The 24,477-nt window shown below is 47.1% G+C and overlaps 1 protein-coding gene across 1 annotated transcript in view; it reads right to left on the bottom strand.

Annotated features, from left to right (window-relative positions):
- The window catches only part of LOC135057521 (membrane-spanning 4-domains subfamily A member 4A-like), a 110,065-nt gene that overhangs the window by 15,094 nt on the left and 70,494 nt on the right, over positions 1-24,477 (bottom strand). Inside the window, exons 4-6 of the mRNA XM_063963377.1 lie at positions 21,034-21,090; positions 11,910-12,056; positions 8,317-8,439 (exon numbers count right to left, since the gene is read on the bottom strand). Of these exons, the coding sequence (XP_063819447.1) occupies positions 8,317-8,439; positions 11,910-12,056; positions 21,034-21,090 (327 nt within the window). The remainder of the gene's footprint in view (positions 1-8,316; positions 8,440-11,909; positions 12,057-21,033; positions 21,091-24,477) is intronic.

Below are 24,477 nucleotides of genomic sequence, written 5' to 3'. Positions count from 1 at the left end.
CTGTGGTGGGTTTTTTTTTTCTATCTTCTTCATACTAGTAGTTTAGGAGTCTGCAGTGCTGACAGTGTCCAGCAGGTCCGTCATTATACAATATATACCTGTCCTGCAGTAGTGATATATATATATTTTTTATATCATTATCATCCAGTCTATACTAGCAGACGCAGTACGGTAGTCCACGGCTGTAGCTACCTCTGTGTCGGCAGTCGCTCGTCCATAATTGTATACCTACCTGTGGTGTTTTTTTTTTTTTCTATCTTCTTCATACTAGTAGTTTAGGAGTCTGCAGTGCTGACAGTGTCCAGCAGGTCCGTCATTATACAATATATATACCTGTCCTGCAGTAGTGATATATATATATTTTTTATATCATTATCATCCAGTCTATACTAGCAGACGCAGTACGGTAGTCCATGGCTGTAGCTACCTCTGTGTCGGCAGTCGCTCGTCCATAATTGTATACCTACCTGTGGTGGTTTTTTTTTTTTTCTATCTTCTTCATACTAGTAGTTTAGGAGTCTGCAGTGCTGACAGTGTCCAGCTGGTCCGTCATTATACAATATATACCTGTCCTGCAGTAGTGATATATATATATTTTTTATATCATTATCATCCAGTCTATACTAGCAGACGCAGTACGGTAGTCCACGGCTGTAGCTACCTCTGTGTCGGCAGTCGCTCATCCATAATTGTATACCTACCTGTGGTGGTTTTTTTTTTTTCTATCTTCTTCATACTAGTAGTTTAGGAGTCTGCAGTGCTGACAGTGTCCAGCAGGTCCGTCATTATACAATATATACCTGTCCTGCAGTAGTGATATATATATATTTTTTATATCATTATCATCCAGTCTATACTAGCAGACACAGTACGGTAGTCCACGGCTATAGCTACCTCTGTGTCGGCAGTCGCTCGTCCATAATTGTATACCTACCTGTGGTGGTTTTTTTTCTTTCTATCTTCTTCATACTAGTAGTTTAGGAGTCTGCAGTGCTGACAGTGTCCAGCAGGTCCGTCATTATACAATATATACCTGTCCTGCAGTAGTGATATATATTTTTTATATCATTATCATCCAGTCTATACTAGCAGACGCAGTACGGTAGTCCACGGCTGTAGCTACCTCTGTGTCGGCAGTCGCTCGTCATCTATAAGTATACTAGTATCCATCCATCTCCATTGTTTACCTGAGGTGCCTTTTAGTTGTGCCTATTAAAATATGGAGAACAAAAATGTTGAGGTTCCAAAAATAGGGAAAGATCAAGATCCACTTCCACCTCGTGCTGAAGCTGCTGCCACTAGTCATGGCCGAGACGATGAAATGCCATCAACGTCGTCTGCCAAGGCCGACGCCCAATGTCATAGTACAGAGCATGTAAAATCCAAAACACCAAATATCAGTAAAAAAAGGACTCAAAAATCTAAAATAAAATCGTCGGAGGAGAAGCGTAAACTTGCCAATATGCCATTTACCACACGGAGTGGCAAGGAACGGCTGAGGCCCTGGCCTATGTTCATGGCTAGTGGTTCAGCTTCACATGAGGATGGAAGCACTCAGCCTCTCGCTAGAAAAATGAAAAGACTTAAGCTGGCAAAAGCACAGCAAAGAACTGTGCGTTCTTCGAAATCACAAATCCACAAGGAGAGTCCAATTGTGTCGGTTGCGATGCCTGACCTTCCCAACACTGGACGTGAAGAGCATGCGCCTTCCACCATTTGCACGCCCCCTGCAAGTGCTGGAAGGAGCACCCGCAGTCCATTTCCTGATAGTCAGATTGAAGATGTCAGTGTTGAAGTACACCAGGATGAGGAGGATATGGGTGTTGCTGGCGCTGGGGAGGAAATTGACCAGGAGGATTCTGATGGTGAGGTGGTTTGTTTAAGTCTGGCACCCGGGGAGACACCTGTTGTCCGTGGGAGGAATATGGCCATTGACATGCCTGGTGAAAATACCAAAAAAAATCAGCTCTTCGGTGTGGAAGTATTTCAACAGAAATGCGGACAACATTTGTCAAGCCGTGTGTTGCCTTTGTCAAGCTGTAATAAGTAGGGGTAAGGACGTTAACCACCTCGGAACATCCTCCCTTATACGTCACCTGCAGCGCATTCATCATAAGTCAGTGACAAGTTCAAAAACTTTGGGCGACAGCGGAAGCAGTCCACTGACCAGTAAATCCCTTCCTCTTGTAACCAAGCTCACGCAAACCACCCCACCAACTCCCTCAGTGTCAATTTCCTCCTTCCCCAGGAATGCCAATAGTCCTGCAGGCCATGTCACTGGCAATTCTGACGAGTCCTCTCCTGCCTGGGATTCCTCCGATGCATCCTTGCGTGTAACGCCTACTGCTGCTGGCGCTGCTGTTGTTGCTGCTGGGAGTCGATGGTCATCCCAGAGGGGAAGTCGTAAGACCACTTTTACTACTTCCACCAAGCAATTGACTGTCCAACAGTCCTTTGCGAGGAAGATGAAATATCACAGCAGTCATCCTGCTGCAAAGCGGATAACTGAGGCCTTGGCATCCTGGGCGGTGAGAACCGTGGTTCCGGTATCCATCATTACTGCAGAGCCAACTATAGACTTGTTTGAGGTACTGTGTCCCCGGTACCAAATACCATCTAGGTTCCATTTCTCTAGGCAGGCGATACCGAAAATGTACACAGACCTCAGAAAAAGACTCACCAGTGTCCTAAAAAATGCAGTTGTACCCAATGTCCACTTAACCACGGACATGTGGACAAGTGGAGCTGGGCAGACTCAGGACTATATGACTGTGACAGCCCACTGGGTAGATGTATGGACTCCTGCCGCAAGAACAGCAGCGGCGGCACCAGTAGCAGCATCTCGCAAACGCCAACTCTTTCCTAGGCAGGCTACGCTTTGTATCACCGCTTTCCAGAATACGCACACAGCTAAAAACCTCTTACGGCAACTGAGGAAGATCATCGCAGAATGGCTTACCCCAATTGGACTCTCCTGTGGATTTGTGGCATCGGACAACGCCAGCAATATTGTGTGTGTTCATTAAATATGGGCAAATTCCATCACGTCCCATGTTTTGCACTTACCTTGAATTTGGTGGTGCAGAATTATTTAAAAAACGAGAGGGGCGTGCAAGAGATGCTGTCGGTGGCCAGAAGAATTGCGGGACACTTTCGGCGTACAGGCACCACGTACAGAAGACTGGAGCAACACCAAAAACGCCTGAACCTGCCCTGCCATCATCTGAAGCAAGAAGTGGTAACGAGGTGGAATTCAACCCTCTATATGCTTCAGAGGTTGGAGGAGCAGCAAAAGGCCATTCAAGCCTATACAACTGAGCACGATATAGGAGGTGGAATGCACCTGTCTCAAGCGCAGTGGAAAATGATTTCAACGTTGTGCAAGGTTCTGCAACCTTTTGAACTTGCCACACGTGAAGTCAGTTCAGACACTGCCAGCCTGAGTCAGGTCATTCCCCTCATCAGGCTTTTGCAGAAGAAGCTGGAGACCTTGAAGGAGGAGCTAACACAGAGCGATTCCGCTAGGCATGTGGGACTTGTGGATGGAGCCCTTAATTCGCTTAACAAGGATTCACGGGTGGTCAATCTGTTGAAATCAGAGCACTACATTTTGGCCACCGTGCTCGATCCTAGAATTAAAACCTACGTTGTATCTCTCTTTCCGGCAGACACAAGTCTGCAGGGGTTCAAAGAACTGCTGGTGAGAAAATTGTCAAGTCAAGCGGAACGCGACCTGTCAACATCTCCTCCTTCACATTCTCCCGCAACTGGGGGTGCGAGGAAAAGGCTCAGAATTCCGAGCCCACCCGCTGGCGGTGATGCAGGGCAGTCTGGAGCGACTGCTGATGCTGACATCTTTTCCGGACTGAAGGACCTGACAACGATTACGGACATGTCGTCTACTGTCACTGCATATGATTCTCTCCCCATTGAAAGAATGGTGGAGGATTATATGAGTGACCGCATCCAAGTAGGCACGTCAGACAGTCCGTACGTATACTGGCAGGAAAAAGAGGCAATTTGGAGGCCCTTGCACAAACTGGCTTTATTCTACCTAAGTTGCCCTCCCACAAGTGTGTACTCCGAAAGAGTGTTTAGTGCCGCCGCTCACCTTGTCAGCAATCGGCGTACGAGGTTACTTCCAGAAAATGTGGAGAAGATGATGTTCATTAAAATGAATTATAATCAATTCCTCCATGGAGACATTCACCAGCAGCAATTGCCTCCACAAAGTGCACAGGGAGCTGTGATGGTGGATTCCAGTGGGGACGAATTGATAATCTGTGAGGAGGGGGATGTACACGGTGATGAATCGGAGGATGATGATGAGGTGGACATCTTGCATCTGTAGAGCCAGTTTGTGCAAGGAGAGATTAATTGCTTCTTTTTTGGTGGGGGTCCAAACCAACCCGTTATTTCAGTCACAGTCGTGTGGCAGACCCTGTAACTGAAATGATGGGTTGGTTAAAGTGTGCATGTCCTGTTTATACAACATAAGGGTGGGTGGGAGGGCCCAAGGACAATTCCATCTTGCACCTCTTTTTTCTTTAATTTTTCTTTGCGTCATGTGCTGTTTGTGGAATGTTTTTTTGAAGGGACATCCTGCGTGACACTGCAGTGCCACTCCTAGATGGGCCCGGTGTTTGTGTCGGCCACTAGGGTCGCTTATCTTACTCACACAGCTACCTCATTGCGCCTCTTTTTTTCTTTGCGTCATGTGCTGTTTGGGGAGGGTTTTTTGGAAGGGACATCCTGCGTGACACTGCAGTGCCACTCCTAGATGGGCCCGGTGTTTGTGTCGGCCACTAGGGTCGCTTATCTTACTCACACAGCTACCTCATTGCGCCTCTTTTTTTCTTTGCGTCATGTGCTGTTTGGGGAGGGTTTTTTGGAAGGGACATCCTGCGTGACACTGCAGTGCCACTCCTAGATGGGCCCGGTGTTTGTGTCGGCCACTAGGGTCGCTTATCTTACCCAAGGACAATTCCATCTTGCACCTCTTTTTTCTTTCATTTTTCTTTGCGTCATGTGCTGTTTGGGGAGTGTTTTTTGGAAGGGCCATCCTGCGTGACACTGCAGTGCCACTCCTAGATGGGCCAGGTGTTTGTGTCGGCCACTAGGGTCGCTGAGCTTAGTCACACAGCTACCTCATTGCGCCTCTTTTTTTCTTTGCGTCATGTGCTGTTTGGGGAGTGTTTTTTGGAAGGGCCATCCTGCCTGACACTGCAGTGCCACTCCTAGATGGGCCAGGTGTTTGTGTCGGCCACTTGGGTCGCTGAGCTTAGTCACACAGCTACCTCATTGCGCCTCTTTTTTTCTTTGCGTCATGTGCTGTTTGGGGAGTGTTTTTTGGAAGGGCCATCCTGCGTGACACTGCAGTGCCACTCCTAGATGGGCCCGGTGTTTGTGTCGGCCACTTGGGTCGCTGAGCTTAGTCATCCAGCGACCTCAGTGCAAATTTTAGGACTAAAAATAATATTGTGAGGTGTGAGGTGTTCAGAATAGACTGAAAATGAGTGGAAATTATGGTTATTGAGGTTAATAATACTTTGGGATCAAAATGACCTCCAAATTCTATGATTTAAGCTGTTTTTTAGGGTTTTTTGAAAAAAACACCCGAATCCAAAACACACCCGAATCCGACAAAAAAAATTCGGTGAGGTTTTGCCAAAACGCGTTCGAACCCAAAACACGGCCGCGGAACCGAACCCAAAACCAAAACACAAAACCCGAAAAATTTCCGGTGGACATCTCTACTTCACACATGTCGACACCACGTACCGACACCCCACACACATAACCAGATAGCGCTTTTTTATATAATAATATTCCAATTCCCACTCACTGTGTCGCCAATGTGCCCCCCTCCTCTTTTTTCCAGCCTGTGAAGTTCAGCAGGGGAGAGACCAGGGAGCCAGCGTTCAGCATGCAGCTTCTGTGGAGAAAATGGCGCTGGTTAGTGCTGAGGATCAAGCCCCGCCCACCCGACGGCGGGCTTCGGTCCCAGTGCTTTTTTTTATTAAAATGGCGGGGGATTCTTGGATTTACTGCCTCCGCAGCCTAATCCATCTTAACATGCCCAGAAGTGAGGAATATTGCTGCCCAGGGCGCCCCCCCCAGCGCCCTGCACCCTTCAGTGCTGCTCTGTGTGTGTATAGTGGGAGCAATGGCGCGCAGCTTACCGCTGCGCGCCTTACCTCATGAAGATCTGATGTCTTCTGCCGCCTGATTTCTTCTGCCTTCTCATACTCACCCGGCTTCTATCTTCGGCATCTGTGAGGAGGATGGCGGCGCGGCTCCGGGACGAACCCCAGGTGAGACCTGTGTTCCGACACCCTCTGGAGCTAATGGTGTCCAGTAGCCTAGAAACAGAGCCCAACCGTAAAGCCAGCCCTGCTTCTCTCTCCTCAGTCCCACGATGCAGGGAGCCTGTTGCCAACAGGACTCCCTGAAAATAAAAAACCTAACAAAATTCTTTTAAAACAGAAAACTCTGGAGAGCTCTCTGCATTGTACCCTTTCTCCTCTGGGCACAGAATCTAACTGAGGTCTGGAGGAGGGGCATAGAGGGAGGAGCCAGTGCACACCCATAGTCAAAGTTCCTTTTAGGTGCCCTATCTCCTGCGGAGCCCGTCTATACCCCATGGTCCTTACGGAGTCCCCAGCATCCTCCAGGACGTAAGAGAAAATGTCAGCAACGGCATCACCAGCCTTTCGGTCCAATCTCGCCTCAGACTTGTGGGAATATTACTGCCTTGCTCCAGGTGACAAAAATCCTAGTTTTGTTCCCACAAACAGCCACACATCTTGGTTTGAGTTCTCATATTCCACAGCACAGGATAGTAAACTTAAATCCTGCAGAATTTTACTAAAAACCTTGGGTGATGTGTAGCAAATTGCTTGTAGAGTAAAAGTGAATAGGACCCAGAAAACATTATAGAAGAATTCAAGCACAATGGAATAGAGAGACAAAAAGTAAATCAAGATGAATTCACAATACAATAAAATGTTTAGTACTTTTTTGATCTTCTGGATGGAATTTCTCAGGTTGTTTCATGCACCCTGCGGGCGAAAAGCAGGTACAGTACCACAGGAAAGCAATGGTGCTGCTCCCTGGGAAGTACATCGTGGGTGGTGGCATCGCTCACACACACTATTCATGGTCCTGAGAAACACTATGAAGCTGGGTAAACGTAATATCGACCCATTATGTCGTGTCCAGTTGAATTGGAACGACATATCGGGGGGGATTGTTCAGTTGTGTGTGGCCTGCACACTCCCACTCCCACTATTGTTAACGATATCTTCTGGTGGCCGTGTTGCTCAGTCTACATTGTACAGTACGTGGCACTGTGCAATGTTATTAGTTAGGGCAATCCTGGGGTCGTTTTTTCAATCCCAAGATTCAGGATTGAAAAAATCTCAATCCTGGGATTCCCGGGATGCCGGGAATTTACAATTAGGCTGGTATGTGTGTGAGGGAGTGGGCAGCCAGCTGGCTCCTTGGGGTATATTTACTAAAGCTTCTAAAATTAAAAAGTGTCCCATAGCAACCAATCAAATTCTGTCTATCATTTTCTAGGATCCAATCTAGAACAGAATCTGATTGGTTGCTATGGGCAACACCACTTTTATTTTCTGGTCGTGTGGGGCATCGGGTGAGAGGATGCGATGGGGTTTACGGGAGAAGTGAGGAGTCCCTCCTGTCAGCAGATTGGTGATACCACAGTTCGGCAAAAAGGAAACAGTTCCCGCTGCGGTGAGGTTGAGTCCTGTTTTACGCATGTGTGCCTTAGGGGTATATTTACTAAGCAGTGATAAGAACGGAGAAGTGAGCCAGTGGAGAAATTTCACCATCAACCAATCAGCAGCTCTGTATCATTTTATAGTATGCAAATTATGGATGTTACTTCAGTGCTGATTGGTTGCCATGGGCAACTTCTCCACTGGCTCACTTCTCCACTCTTATCACTGCTTAGTAAATGTACTCCTTAATCCCCAAAATCCCAGGACAGAAAGGCACTAATACCAGGATTCAAATCCCAGCGTTTTTAGCGCTAAATCCTGTGATCACGCCAATCCTGGGATTGGCCTCCCTAAGTGTAATGAATGACTGAATGAGGGATCATTCTATCCTTCATTACATTGTTCTGATGTGTACTGCGAACACAATATGTCGGCCCGTCAGCCACCAAATCGTACAGGTTCACATCGCTCCAGTACCCATTTTATGATCTTCTACATGATTATGATGACCTGTTCACAATATTTATACAGCTCAGTGCAGCGTTTGTATAACTTTGTAGCTTTCTCTTACCTGGGTTACATTAGATTGTGCGTGTGCTAGGGAACGACATCCAAAGATGGAGACAGAAAGCGTCACACAGAACAGCAGAAGACTTATGAATAGGAGAAGAGTGCTAAGAATATATCCAATAATCTGTGAACACAAAATAAAAATACTCAACATTTTGATGTGTATTTATTAGAAATTATTATTGGTTAACTTGTAGTCTATAGAAATAGAATGATTCTTTTTTTTACACTTGTAGTAATACTGGGGATGGTACATACCACTACAGACAGTATACCAGCTGTTCTCAGCCCTATCCATTATTATCACCCAATGCACCTGGTTTCTGAACTCATCAAACACTGTATGTGTGACAAGAACCTGCCATTTATTTGCCCCTCATAGCTGCACATTACTGGTGGCGTAAATGCAAATGCCAGAAGGGCTGATGAGCTGGTGATCCTGTCATTCAGATAGATGGGAGGGCCGCGTGCAATGCAGCCTCCGACTCTCTGTTGTGGACGCTCCCCCGCCCCCCTGCCCGTCCACACCCCCTGACTCGTGGCACACCCTCGCCAGTTTCCATGGAAATGGGGGCGTGCCACGAGTCCACACCTCCTTGACTCCCGGCACGCCCCCATCGCTAGTGGCTGCACGCCCCCTTTAGCAGCACGCGCCCCTGTCATGTGCACACACTCGCATGCCAGGGCCGGTTTCGGCTCCCAGTCTGTCCCTGGTGTAAACTCTGTGGAGGTCATTCCGAGTTGTTCGCTCGCAAGGCGATTTTAGCAGAGTTGCTCACGCTAAGCCGCCGCCTACTGGGAGTGAATCTTAGCATCTTAAAATTGCGAATGAAGTAATCGCAATATTGCGATTACACACCTCGTAGCAGTTTCTGAGTAGCTTCAGACTTACTCGGCATCTGCGATCAGTTCAGTGCTTGTCGTTCCTGGTTTGACGTCACAAACACACCCAGCGTTCGCCCAGACACTCCTCCGTTTCTCCGGCCACTCCTGCGTTTTTTCCGGAAACGGTAGCGTTTTTTCCCACACGCCCATAAAACGGCCTGTTTCCGCCCAGTAACACCCATTTCCTGTCAATCACATTTCGATCGCCAGACCGATGAAAAAGACGTGAGTAAAATTACTAAGTGCATAGCAAATTTACTTGGCGCAGTCGCAGTGCGGACATTGCGCATGCGCATTAAGCGGAAAATCGCTGCGATGCGAAGATTTTTACCGAGCGAACAACTCGGAATGAGGGCCTGTGTTCCTGACACACTGTCATGGAAATAATAATTCAACAGGTTACTAGTAATTAAAAGAGAGACATTATTTTGCTATTAAGCTAGAACTGCAGTTGACAGAGACAAACTGGATTTGTACTCCCTAACATTGTACAGTACTAGAATGCATTTATAATTAGAACACTTTTGTTAGCCTAAAAAAGAAACTGAGTAGTCTCAGCTACCCTAGGATGACACTAGAAACAGGAATAAAGAAATATTCCCTACCCATCATAATGCTCTAATTCATTTGCATTTACTACAGCCAATCTCAATTTCTGCAGGAAAAAGTACGGTACATGTACTGTAGACCTAGGAGGCTGAGCAGGGACGTCTTAACAGCATTGAAAGCCTTGGGCAAAGCAATGCACTGTGGCCTCTTCCAACCCATTCATGGGAATAAAAAAACAAAAACCATACCTCTCCTGAGGTCCCTCGCCGTCTCTCCACATGCTTCAATACAGTGAATGGCTGTCTACAATCTGATTGCTGGACAGCTCCAGCCATCCACCAATCAACATGCTGACAGCCATTCGCTGTCTGGCTGCAGCCCAGGGCAGCAGGTAGAGAATGCTACCTGGCCACTCTGATTGGGTGTAATTCACAATCAGAGCAGCCAGGCAGCATTCTCTACCTGCCTCCCAATAAGCCCTGGAGGCACCAACACAAGAGGCAGATGCCCTATGGCCTAGCCCACCCCTGCTCGAAGGTCCTAGAATCGCGGGCCCCTGGACATCTCCCGCTGTGCCTAAACATTAAGATGGTCCTGAGGCTGAATGGCCTTATTACAAGCCAATGAAGGGATGATTTAAAAATCCTATGCAATTGCAGAGCAATGTACTTTTCACAGATTGTAATTCTGTATTTTTTTATTAGTTGTAGCCAGCGGCAGCTCCTATTTACATTTAGTAGGGGGGCTGCTTCTACCCCTATGCCCAGAGAGGAGACCGCCAGCTGCCAGCATGGTTCCTGGCTCCTGCGCAATGGATCTGGAAACAGTGAATGTGCAGAAGACATGGTGCGACTGCTCATGCGCAAACCTCTGGCTTCTATGGACTGCCTTGGCTGCAAACCATAGAAGCCGGAAGGCAGGGAGTGGTTTCCTATAGGATGCCAGCTCTCTGCTAATCGCATCCTGGTCTGGCAGTCCTGGAGGGAGGAAACACCTTCCAATTGGACTGCCTTGTGTGTCTGTGACTGACAGGCAGGACCTCCAATAGGAAGTTACTGCCAGTCACAGTGAAGCCAGTGCAGTCACGGACTGCCAGTGACTTCGCTGACACTGAGAGGGGTGGCAGATTTTAAGTGTGTGTTAGGAAAGGGGGGCTGCAGTCCTGTAGCCCATAGGTAAAATCTGCCACTGGTTGTAGCCAACTTCATAAGTATCTGTACCATGGGGAAACACAAGTAAGTGCTGATTCAAAGTCGAGAGTGTAGCAAACAAAAGAAGCAATATTGCACCTGGGACAACTTTGGGCCTAAATGATTATGAATGGCTATTGAGGCTAAGATAGCGATTTTTACTAATCTGTTCTAGCTTAGAATTGCAGATGAAGAGCTGCCCAGAAAGGTTAAAGACGTCCACCGATGCATTCGCAAGTCTGCGTAGCAAAAAGCAAAATCTCAATGCATACTCATTGCATAGTACATAGTTACTGGATGCTTTTCCAAGTAGCCCACACACGGTGGAAAGCTTTATTTGCACACTGCAATGATTTCCATTATGACACCCCACCTCAAATCTAAATCTCTCTGCACCATTGAAATCTGCCCCACCTGCAGTGCAACATGATTTACCAAGGTACAAACTCACTTGCTTTTTTTTTTGCTTTGCTCCAAGCTGAATCAGACCCATAGTGCTCAACTAGAACTACTCTATTATATTCTTCTCAAAAGCAAACATAATAATTTATATACAGTATTACCATTGTCATATTTTCACATCTACCAACCTGATTATCAGTTCTGGACTGTTGCCCTCATTCAGCTTCAGTTGCAGTTTTGCTAATTTAGCAGAACTGCAACTGCTATCACTCGCATGCTACAGGCGGCCATCGATGAGATTGCAATACAATTGGTACTTTTGGAATCTTGAAGGTGTTTAATCCGGTATCCTGTCTCTAGATTGACAAGATTTAGGTTGACAGTGTCTAGGTCAACCACTATTGGTCGACAGTAACTAGGTTGACATGGTTTCTAGGTCAACAGGGTCTCTAGGTCGACATGTTCTAGGTCGACAGGTCAAAAGGTCGAAATGAGTTTTTAAAAAAATATTTTCTCTTAGATTATTTTTTCTTAGATTATATTAAATAAACACTTGAATATAACTTACTTGCTTTTTATGGTATTCTGTGGTATTGCCGACACCATCATCATAATAATAATAAAACCCATCGATTGCCATTTCAACGCTATTTATAATCAATGAAACAACACTGATAATTGTGCTGATGATGTTCAATGATAGAGATCCTCTCACCTGTGCATATAAAGAGAGCAAACAACCAATAAAAGTCATATTCAACTATATCTCTCAACAGTCCCATGTCCCATAGGACAGCTGCAGGGTTGACTGATACTGCCAAAAGCAATAGGGTGCGATATTCTGAAACTGCATAGATTCTGGTAATCAACTGCTAACATGTTTCAAAGCTTTGATAATGGGCCTGATTCGTGCTTGTATGGAACTGCACAATCGCGAGGAAGCGGCAGTGCAATTCCATCTAATTCAATTCTAAAGAAGCAGGAGGCATCTGTAGGAGATAGAGGCTTCCTGATAGCATTAGCGAGGATCCGAGTGCTGCATCTGGGGAAGCAGCCTTGCCTTGGATCACCATCGCAAACATCGGTCACGATTTGCGACACGCCCCATTTTGAAGAATGGTGGAGGGTGCCACCCCCACTCTGCCACCCCCAAATGCAGCAGCATGTCAAAAATGCTGCAGCAGACAGGGGGCTGCAAGTGACATCCCAAGACCCGTTCTGCACGTATGCAGACCCCTAAATGTTGTATTGTTTGCAAATAAATAGGGTTGTCAACAAATATGGTTTGTCAACAAATATGAATTGGGCCCCATGTTCCCATAGTGGAACATAACATGTTAACAATTGATTGGATAGTGGAAACATTGTGACTTAGGGCCTAATTCAAGGTTGATTGCAAATAAAAAAAAAATTCTAATGGGCAAAACCATGTGCAGTGCAGGTGGGGCAGATGTAACATGTGCAGAGAGAGTTAGATTTGGGTGGTTTATACTGTTTCTATGCAGGGTATATACTGGCTGCTTTATTTTTACACTGGAACTTAGATTTCAATTTGAACACACCCCGCCCAAATCTAACTCTCTCTGCACATGTTATATCTGCCCCCCCCCCCTGCAGTGCACATGGTTTGGCCTATTAGAGGAAAATTTTGTTTTGCAAGCAACCTTGAATTAGGCCCTTAGAGGTCTCTTTACTAAGCCTCAGAAGGTGATAAAGTGGATGGCGATAAAACGCCAGCCAATCAGCTCTTAACTGTCATTTTTCAAACCCAGCCTGTGACATGGCAGTTAGGAGCTGATTGGCTGGTGCTTTATCTCCGTCCACAGGCTTAGTAAATATATCCTTTAATTAGACTCAAGACTTTTCTGTTTACTCAAGCATTTCCATAATGTCCCTTTTAGTACCTTCATGCTTCTGTATTTTATGAAAATGTACTTCATTATTTTCTGTACTATATTATGCTATGTATCTGTTAAGCGCCTTGAGTCCTATTGGAGAAAGAGCGCTATATAAATAAAATTATTATTATTATTATTATTATTATTATTACACACTGGAAGCCTGTCACCACCATTACCTGCTTATTACTGCTTGTTACCAGTTTCCTGATATTATTCATGGTTCCATCCATTAAGTTAACAGACCAGACTAAGTTAACAGACCTGATCGTAGCTGTGCTAAATCAGGCAGAGGCCATCACTGGGCTACGACAGCCATCAGCTGTCTGGCATGCGCCGGCGCTAGCGCATGCACACTTCTGACCTGATCGCTGCACTGCGATGAATGGCAGGGTGCGATCAGGTTAGTGTGCAATTGTGCGATTGCATGTGCAGCCGAGCGGTACAAAAAGATCTTGTGCAGTTTCTGAGTATCCCAGGACTTACTCAGCCGCTGCGATCACTTCAGCCTGTCCGGGACTGGAATTGACGTCAGACACCCGCTCTGTAAACGCTTGGACACGCCTTCATTTTTCCAACCACTCCCTGAAAATAGTCAGTTTCCACGCACAAACACCTTCTTCCTGTCAATCACTTTGCGATCGGCTGTGCGAATGGATTCTTCGTAAAACCCATTGCACAGCAACAATCCGCTTTGTGCCCATGCAATGCACCTGCACATTGCGGGGCATACGCATGCGCAGTTCTGACTTGGTCGCAGCTCTGCAAAAAAACGAGATTTATGGTAAGAACTTAAATCTCTTTCTGCGAGGTACACTGGGCTCCACAAGGATTGGACAATTGGGTGTAGAGTAGGATCTTGTTCCGAGGCACCAACAGGCTCAAAGCTTTGACTGTTCCCAGAATGCACAGCGCCGCCTCCTCTATAACCCCGCCTCCCTGCACAGGAGCTCAGTTTTTAGTTAACCAGCCCAATGCAGTAGCAGGAAAAGAGACGACAACGGTTAGTAGCCACATACACCACACTCTCACGACGAGGGAAGTGTCAGCGGCTAATACCATACCAACCCAAAGAAGCTAAGTGCATCAGGGTGGGCGCCTTGTGGAGCCCAGTGTACCTCACAGAAAGAGATTTAACAAAGGTAAGTTCTTACCATAAATCTCGTTTTCTGCTGCGGGGTACACTGGGCTCCACAAGGATTGGACAATGGGGATGTCCTAAAGCAGTTCCTTATGGGAGGGGACGCACTGTAGCGGGCACAAGAACCCGGCGTCCAAAGGAAGCATCCTGGGAAGCGGCAGTATCGAAGGCATAAAACCTTATGAACGTGTTCCCGGAGGACCACGTAGCCGCCTTGCACAATTGTTCAAGGGTCGCACCACGTAGGGCCGCCCAAGAAGGTCCAACAGACTGAGTAGAATGGGCCGTAATGTGAGTAGGAGCTGATAGACCTGCCTTCACATAAGCATGTGCAATCACCATTCTAATCCATCTGGCCAGGGTCTGCGTGTGAGCAGGCCAGCCACGTTTGTGAAATCCAAACAAAACAAAGAGAGAATCAGATTTTCGAACAGAAGCAGTTCCCGTACCACATCCAAAGACCTCTCTTTGGGAGACAGATCAGGAGAGACAAGTGCCGGAACCACAATCTCCTGATTAAGGTGGAACGAAGAAAACACCTTAGGTAAATATCCGGGACGAGTCCTAAGAACCGCCCGGTCACGGTGAAAAATCAGATATGGGGAACTACAAGACAAGGCACCCAGATCTGACACTCTTCTAGCTGAACAATAGCCAGCAAGAACACCACCTTAAGGGAAAGCCACTTAAGGTCAGCTGAACCCAGGGGTTCAAACGGAGGCTCCTGCAACACCTCCAAAACCACCGACAAGTCCCAAGGAGCCACAAGCGGGACATAGGGAGGTTGGATATGCAACACACCCTGAGTGAAAGTATGAACATCAGGTAAAGTCGCAGTTTTTCTATGAAACCTCACCGACAAGGCAGAAATATGAACCTTGAGGGAGGCCAGACGCAGGCCTAAATCTAGGGCCTGCTGCAGAAAAGCCAAACATGTGGCTGTACTAAACTTGGAAGCGTCATAATTATTAGATGCGCCCCAAACAAAGTAGGAATGCCAGACCCTATAGTAAATCCGAGCAATAGCCGGTTTCTAGGCCCGCAACATAGTTTTAATGACCTCTTCAGAAAAACCCTTAGCCCTCAAGACGGAAGCTTCAAGAGCCACGCCGTCAAAGACAGCCGGGCTAGGTCCTGGTAGACACAGGGGCCTTGAACGAGGAGGTCTGGCCATTGTGGAAGCAGAAGTGGACACTCTGACGATAGGCCTTGCAGGTCTGAGAACCAGTGCCGTCTGGGCCACGCCGGAGCTACGAGAAGCAGATTTCCTTTTTCTTGCTTGAACTTCCGAATTACCCTGGGCAAGAGTGACACCGGAGGGAACACGTACGGCAGCCGAAACCTCCACGGCACCGCCAGCGCATCCACGAATGCTGCTTGAGGATCCCTTGTTCTTGCTCCGAAGACCGGAACCTTATGATTGTGTCGAGACGCCATCAGATCTACATCTGGAAGACCCCACTTTTCCACTAGGAGTTGAAACACTTCTGGATGGAGGCTCCACTCGCAGGCATGCACGTCCTGATGACTGAGAAAGTCCGCTTCCCAACTCAGGACTCCTGGAATGAATATTGCCGATATGGCCAGTAGATGGCGTTCCGCCCAACGTAGAATCCGTGAGACTTCCTTCAGTGCTGAATGGCTTCGAGTGCCGCCTTGATGATTTATGTGAGCCACAGTGGTGGCGTTGTCCGAGTGTATTTGAACAGGACGGTTCAGAATTAAATGCTGGGCCAGGTTCAACGCATTGAAGACCGCCCGCAATTCCAGAATGTTGATCGAGAGGAGAGACTCCTCCTTGGTCCACCGACCCTGAAGGGAGTGTTGCTCCAGCACCGCGCCCCAACCTCTTAGACTGGCTTCTGTTGTCAACAAGAGCCAGTTGGATATCCAGAAGGGATGGCCCCTATTGGTCCCGGAGCCACCAAAGTAGCGACAGACGGACCTCCGGAGTCAATGAGATCATGTGAGACCTAATCTGGTGAGGCAGGCCGTCATACTTGGCTAGAATCAGCCTCTGGAGGGGGCGAGAATGGAATTGAGCATACTCCACCATGACGAATGCTGAGACCATGAGGCCCAGCACCTGCATTGCCGAATGTATCGACACTTGCGGACGAGAAAGTGGTTGTGAGTGTCCAATAGCGCTCCCAGGTGCACCATGCTCTGAGCAGGGACCAGGGAGAATTTCTTCCAGTTGATAAGCCACCCGTGGGCTTGTAGAAACCGGACCATCATATCCAGATGACACAGGAGAAGTTCTGGGGAATTTGCCAGGATTAACAAGTCGTCCAGGTATGGCAGTATCCTGACCCCTTGATGGCGGAGTACCACCGTCATCACCGCCATTACCTTGGTGAAGACTCGCGGATTCGTTGTGAAACCAAAAGGTAACGCCCGAAACTGGTAATGAAAGTTGCCAATAGCGAACCTCAGGTATTGCTGATGTGACGCTGCTATAGGAATATGCAAGTAAGCATCCTGTATATCCAGGGAGACCATGTAGTCCCCAGGTTCCAAGGCCAGAACTATAAAGCGAAGGGTTTCCATACGGAACTTGGAAACCTTCACAAACCTGTTCAATGCATTGAGGTTGAGAATGGGCCGGGAGGACCCATTCAGTTTCGGGACTAGAAACAGCGGAGAATAGTACCCCCAGCCCCTCTGAGCAAGAGGCACCTGTACTACGACTCCTGTATCCAGGAGGGTCTGTACCACCGAAATCAGAGTGTTTGCCTTTGTCTGGTCCAACGGGACGTCTGTCTGGCAAAATCGATGAGGGGGTCGGTTTTTGAAGGCTATGGCGTAACCTCGAGTGACGACTTCCCGTACCCAGCATCTGAAGTGGTCTTCAACCATTCCTGGGTGTACCCTAGAAGCCGCCCTCCCACCCTGGAATCCCCCAGGGGGAGGCCCGCCCCGTCATGTGGCAGGCTTATCGGTCTTGGAAGCTGGCTGACGGGCAACCCTGGCTCTTTTGGGCTTCGGCTTACCAGATTTGGAAGTGCGGGCCTGCTTGTGGTACGCCTGACCTTTTTCTTTACCTGAAGGGCGAAAGGGGCGAAAGGACGTACCTTTAGCCTTCGACACAGAAGGAGCGGTATTTGGTAGACAGGTAGTTTTGGCAGTAGCCAAGTCAGCCACTATCTTATTTAAGTCCTCCTCAAACAGAATATCTCCCTTGAAAGGGAGTACCTCCAGGGCTTTTCTAGAGTCCAGATCCACAGACCAGGATCTCAGCCACAGGACTGACGTAGTAGAGGCCTTGGCTGCTAGGATACCAGCATCCAAAGCCGCCTCTTTAATATAGCGAGAAGCTGTGACAATATATGACAAGCACTGTCTAGCATGGTCAGAGGAGATTTCAGTATCTAACTCCAAGGCCCATGCTTCAATAGCCTCGGCAGCCCATGTAGCTGCAATAGTGGGCCTTTGCGCAGCACCCGTGAGGGTGTAAATCGCTTTCAGACAACCCTCCACATGCTTATCCGTAGGCTCTTTTAGAGACGTGAGGGTAGTGACAGGCAGAGCTGAGGAAACCACCATCCTAGCCACATGTGAGTCCACTGGAGGAGGCGTTTCCCAATTCTTAGACAGCTCTGGCGCGAGGGGATAGCGAGCCAGCATTTTCTTCTGAGGCACAAACTGCGTACCAGGGTTTTCCCAGGGTTCCTGACGTATATCCACTAGGTGGTCAGAGTGAGGTAAAACTTGTTTAACCACCTTCTGACGCTTGCACCTATCTGGTTTCTTAGGAGGGCGGAGGCTCGGGATCATCCGTAATCTGTAGAATTAATTTAATAGCCTCCACAAGATCAGGAACATCCACATGTGAACTACCCTCCCCATCAGCCGTATCTGAGTCAGAACCTGTGGGGTCACTATACGTGCCGTCTTCATCAGACGAGGTGTCAGTGACAGCAGTGGATTGTGAGGAGACAAGTGCTCGCTTAGAGGACCCCTTGGACCTAGGCGAGCGATGGTCAGACTTTTTAGTAGTCAGGGACTGGTTCAACTTCTTTAATTGAGCAGATAAATCGTCCGCCCACGGCGGGTTAGCTGCAGAGACCACATACGGTTGTACCGACATTGGGGGTCCCATAGGGGGTGTTAGTTTATGAACTAGCGTATGCAGAAGCGTGGAAAAAGCGGCCCATGGTGGGTCAGTATGTGCCTCCATTGCCACAGTCCCACTGGGGGGCAAGGAGCCCCCAGAACCAGAGCCCACAGCTGCTATATTCTCCTCATATGGATCTGTGGCTTCAGCAACACCGGCAGTGTGTTCAGCCCCAGAACCGTTACCCTCAGAAGCAGACTTGATATACTTGCAGTATGAGGTAACACAGTACAATAATCAGCAGCATTATACCTCTAAACCCAAACCCCTGCGCAGTGTAGTCAGCACCAGCAGAGATAAAGGAGAGATATGGTGACTAAATCACAGAGAAAAATACGTAATACAGTATATCTTTGTGAAAATCCTATATTAGATAAAACCTGACGCACCAAGGGGGTAATTCCAAGTTGATCGCAGCAGGATTTTTGTTAGCAATTGGGCAAAACCATGGCCCTCATTCCGAGTTGTTCGCTCGGTATTTTTCATCGCATCGCAGTGAAAATCCTCTTAGTACGCATGCGCAATGTTCGCACTGCGACTGCGCCAAGTAACTTTACTATGATGAAAGTATTTTTACTCACGGCTTTTTCTTCGCTCCGGCGATCGTAATGTGATTGACAGGAAATGGGTGTTACTGGGCGGAAACACGGCGTTTCAGGGGCGTGTGGCTGAAAACGCTACCGTTTCCGGAAAAAACGCAGGAGTGGCCGGGGAAACGGTGGGAGTGCCTGGGCGAACGCTGGGTGTGTTTGTGACGTCAACCAGGAACGACAAGCACTGAAATGATCGCACAGGCAGAGTAAGTCTGGAGCTACTCTGAAACTGCTAAGTAGTTAGTAATCGCAATATTGCGAATACATCGGTCGCAATTTTAAGAAGCTAAGATTCACTCCCAGTAGGCGGCGGCTTAGCGTGTGTAACTCTGCTAAATTCGCCTTGCGACCGATCAACTCGGAATGAGGGCCCATATACACTGCAGGGGAGGCAGATTTAACATGTGCAGAGAGAGTTAGATTTGAGTGGGGTGTGTTCAATCTGCAATCTAATTTGCAGTGTAAAAATAAAGCAGCCAGTATTTACCCTGCACAGAAATAAAATAACCCACCCAAATCTAACTCTCTCTGCACATGTTATATCTGCCTCCCCTGCAGTGCACATGGTTTTGCCCAATTGCTATCAAAAATCCTGCTGCGATCAACTTGGAATTACCCCCCAAGCCCCCTCGAGTTATAGAATATAGGGATAGCAAGTTGAGTGAAAGACACGAAATGGACAACACTCAGCTGTCAGATGCACACACAGATAGTCACAGTTTGTACAATGCAGAGGTTATTACAGACAATAATACTGCACTGGACTAGCTTACACAGCTATATAACAATAGATATAACAGTACACAGTAAGAACTGGATGTATATCACAGGGTATTTGTACTATAAAACCCTGACTAAATGCACTCTTTCTTACTAACACTGACTAAAAAAGGCAGGTAGAATACTTAAGTGTCATTTAAAGTCACAGCACTGACAAGACAACCAGGCGGCTTTACATAGGAGGATTTGCCCAAGCAGTCCCAGGAACAGTGAGCTGAGGAGTAATGGCGCCGCAGACACTGACAGGGAGTGTGGAAAAGACAGAGATGCAGCTCCAGGGCGGGAACACTTGCTAGAAATGGCGCCCTGGGGCTGGGGGAGGGGCTTCAGGTCTAAGCCTTATCCCCTCTGCTGGCAAAACCACCGGGTACTTTGGGCGATATAAGAATTGGTTTAGAGAGAAAACCTGACCTGCGCCCATGCCCTGGTGATCTAGTGGGATCGCCTGTACCCACAGTGTCCACCGCCAGCGCGCGCTGCCCACCTCCCACTGACCGCGCCGGATCGCGATTAAGACCGGGTCCCACAAGCTGGACCCACTTACCACCTCCCGAAGCGCGGCCACGCGATCCTGGAGAACCCCAGCCGTGAGTGTCTAACGTGAACGTGAAACTGGAGCCTCCGCTGTAGGTACCCGGCAACCAGGGCTCGGGAGTGTACAGCGCCGCTGGGGAGAGCTGGAGCTGCAGCAGTGAATGTCACAAGACATTTACCACTGCTGCTGCCCTTGAAGTCTTCACTTTTTACCTCATAAAAAGCTTTTCTCAGGGCTGCTTGGAGCAGCGCCTCTGTTAATTGCCTGCTTACTGCAGCACCAACTTACAAAACTGAGCTCCTGTGCAGGGAGGCTGGGTTATAGAGGAGGCGGCGCTGTGCATTCTGGGAACAGTCAAAGCTTTGAGCCTGTTGGTGCCTCGGATCAAGATCCTACTCTACACCCCATTGTCCAATCCTTGTGGAGCCCAGTGTACCCCGCAGCAGAAAAATCCATGGTTTTGCCCAACTGCTAACAAATTTTCAGCAGCGATCAGGTCTGAATTAGGCCCTTAGTAAGCAACCTACACTATGGTCTCCCTTATGGATGTGTAAAAAGAGCATCTATTCATATATAAACAGAATTTTCCCAAATGATTTACCAGGGTAGTGTATATTGGATAACTCACCAGACACCTACTGGGTTTAGACTGAGCTGCGATTGTCAGAGATCCTGCAATGATGTACTGCAAAGAGAAAATTCATTGTGACTATCTCATATTATGATTATAGACACTTGGCCTAAGTCTAATTGCAGACTCATCGGAGCGGCTGCGTGTGACGTCACAAAGTGACCCTGAAAATGGTCCCAGACTGCCCCCGTTTGCACCACCCCCTCAATGCTGCATTGCCACCCCGCAAATGCCTGCCGATGTCAATCACACTGCGGTCTCATCCATCAGCCGGTTCTGAATGACCTTCAATGTGCGTGTGACACTGAATCAGGTCCATTATACTGTATATTGCAGAAAATTGATAAAAATGATGCACAAGTAGCATGCTCATTATATATAGCAGGTATATAATAGGCAGGTAAAGTGATAATAGCCAAGTAAAGTTTAAATTAGTGATGAGCGGGTTCGGTTCCTCTGAATCCGAACCCGCCCGAACTTCAGCTTTTTTCCACGGGTCCGAGCAGGCTCGGATCCTCCCGCCTTGCTCGGTTAACCCGAGCACGCCCGAACGTCATCATCCCGCTGTCGGACTCTCGCGAGACTCGGATTCTATATAAGGAGCCGCGCGTCGCCGCCATTTTCACACGTGCATTGAGAGTCATAGGGAGAGGACGTGGCTGGCGTCCTCTCCGTTTAGAGAAGAGAGAGACACAGTATTTTGGGGAGCATTATTACTTAGGAGGAGTACTACTATACTGTATACTACTCTACTACTTGCTGAAGTGATATTTATAGAGTCATAGGGAGAGGACGTGGCTGGCGTCCTCTCCGTTTAGAGAAGAGAGAGACACAGTATACTATTTTGGGGAGCATTATTAGGAGGAGTACTACTATACTGTATACTACTATACTACTTGCTGAAGTGATATTTATAGAGTCATAGGGAGAGGACGTGGCTGGCGTCCTCTCCGTTTAGAGAAGAGAGAGACACAGTATTTTGGGGAGCATTATTAGGAGGAGTACTACTATACTGTATACTACTCAGACACAGTATTTTGGGGAGCATTATTAGGAGGAGTACTACTATACTGTATACTACTCTACTACTTGCTGAAGTGATATTTATAGAGTCATAGGGAGAGGACGTGGCTGGCGTCCTCTCCGTTTAGAGAAGAGAGAGACACAGTATTTTGGGGAGCATTATTAGGAGGAGTACTACTATACTGTATACTACTCTACTACTTGCTGAAGTGATATTTATAGAGTCATAGGGAGAGGACGTGGCTGGCGTCCTCTCCGTTTAGAGAAGAGAGAGACACAGTATTTTGGGGAGCATTATTAGGAGGAGTACTACTATACTGTATACTACTCTACTACTTGCTGAAGTGATATTTATAGAGTCATAGGGAGAGGACGTGGCTGGCGTCCTCTCCGTTTAGAGAAGAGAGAGACACAGTATTTTGGGGAGCATTATTAGGAGGAGTACTACTATACTGTATACTACTCTACTACTTGCTGAAGTGATATTTATAGAGTCATAGGGAGAGGACGTGGCTGGCGTCCTCTCCGTTTAGAGAAGAGAGAGACACAGTATTTTGGGGAGCATTATTAGGAGGAGTACTACTATACTGTATACTACTATACTACTTGCTGAAGTGATATTTATAGAGTCATAGGGAGAGGACGTGGCTGGCGTCCTCTCCGTTTAGAGAAGAGAGAGACACAGTATACTATTTTGGGGAGCATTATTAGGAGGAGTACTACTATACTGTATACTACTCTACTACTTGCTGAAGTTATATTTATAGAGTCATAGGGAGAGGACGTGGCTGGCGTCCTCTCCGTTTAGAGAAGAGAGAGACACAGTATTTTGGGGAGCATTATTAGGAGGAGTACTACTATACTGTATACTACTCTACTACTTGCTGAAGTGATATTTATAGAGTCATAGGGAGAGGACGTGGCTGGTGTCCTCTCCGTTTAGAGAAGAGAGAGACACAGTATTTTGGGGAGCATTATTAGGAGGAGTACTACTATACTGTATACTACTCAGACACAGTATTTTGGGGAGCATTATTAGGAGGAGTACTACTATACTGTATACTACTCTACTACTTGCTGAAGTGATATTTATAGAGTCATAGGGAGAGGACGTGGCTGGCGTCCTCTCCGTTTAGAGAAGAGAGAGACACAGTATTTTGGGGAGCATTATTAGGAGGAGTACTACTATACTGTATACTACTATACTACTTGCTGAAGTGATATTTATAGAGTCATAGGGAGAGGACATGGCTGGCGTCCTCTCCGTTTAGAGAAGAGAGAGACACAGTATACTATTTTGGGGAGCATTATTAGGAGGAGTACTACTATACTGTATACTACTATACTACTTGCTGAAGTGATATTTATAGAGTCATAGGGAGAGGACGTGGCTGGCGTCCTCTCCGTTTAGAGAAGAGAGAGACACAGTATTTTGGGGAGCATTATTAGGAGGAGTACTACTATACTGTATACTACTCAGACACAGTATTTTGGGGAGCATTATTAGGAGGAGTACTACTATACTGTATACTACTCTACTACTTGCTGAAGTGATATTTATAGAGTCATAGGGAGAGGACGTGGCTGGCGTCCTCTCCGTTTAGAGAAGAGAGAGACACAGTATTTTGGGGAGCATTATTAGGAGTACTACTATACTGTATACTACTATACTACTTGCTGAAGTGATATTTATAGATTAGATAGTGTGACTGTAAGTGTATTATCTGACTTGTGGGGGAGACACTGACAGTGGGGAGCAGTTAGAGTCTGAGAGCAGGACTCAGGAGTACATATAACGTACAGTGCACACTTTTGCTGCCAGAGTCAGTGCCACACTGCCATTGTTGTGACCACACTGACCACCAGTATAATAATATATTTTGTGATTGTCTGCTTAGGACTCGGAGTACTAGTTGCAAGTTGCAACGTGACCTGACCACCAGTTTAATAATCAATCACCACCAGTTTAATATATATATAATTGTATATAATATATATATATATATAATATTGTATACCACCTACCCGTGGTTTTTTTTTTTCTTTCTTCTTTGTTCATACTACTATAGTATAGTAGCTTACTGTAGCAGTCTGCGGTGCTGCTGAGCTGACAGTGTCCAGCAGGTCCGTCATCAGTCATCATTACCAATACCTAATAAATATATTATCTACCTGTCCGGCTGCAGTACTAGTGATATTATATATACATACATATATATATTGATTTCATCTCATTATCAATCATCCAGTCTATATTAGCAGCAGACACAGTACGGTAGTCCACGGCTGTAGCTACCTCTGTGTCGGCACTCGGCAGTCCATCCATAATTGTATACTAGTATCCATCCATCTCCATTGTTTACCTGAGGTGCCTTTTAGTTGTGCCTATTAAAATATGGAGAACAAAAATGTTGAGGT

Source organism: Pseudophryne corroboree, chromosome 3 (genome assembly GCF_028390025.1).
Source record: "Pseudophryne corroboree isolate aPseCor3 chromosome 3, aPseCor3.hap2, whole genome shotgun sequence".
In the NCBI taxonomy this organism is placed as follows: Eukaryota; Metazoa; Chordata; class Amphibia; order Anura; family Myobatrachidae; genus Pseudophryne; species Pseudophryne corroboree.
The sequence above is the reverse complement of the archived record's forward strand: the minus strand, read 5'-3'. Positions and strand labels throughout refer to the sequence as shown.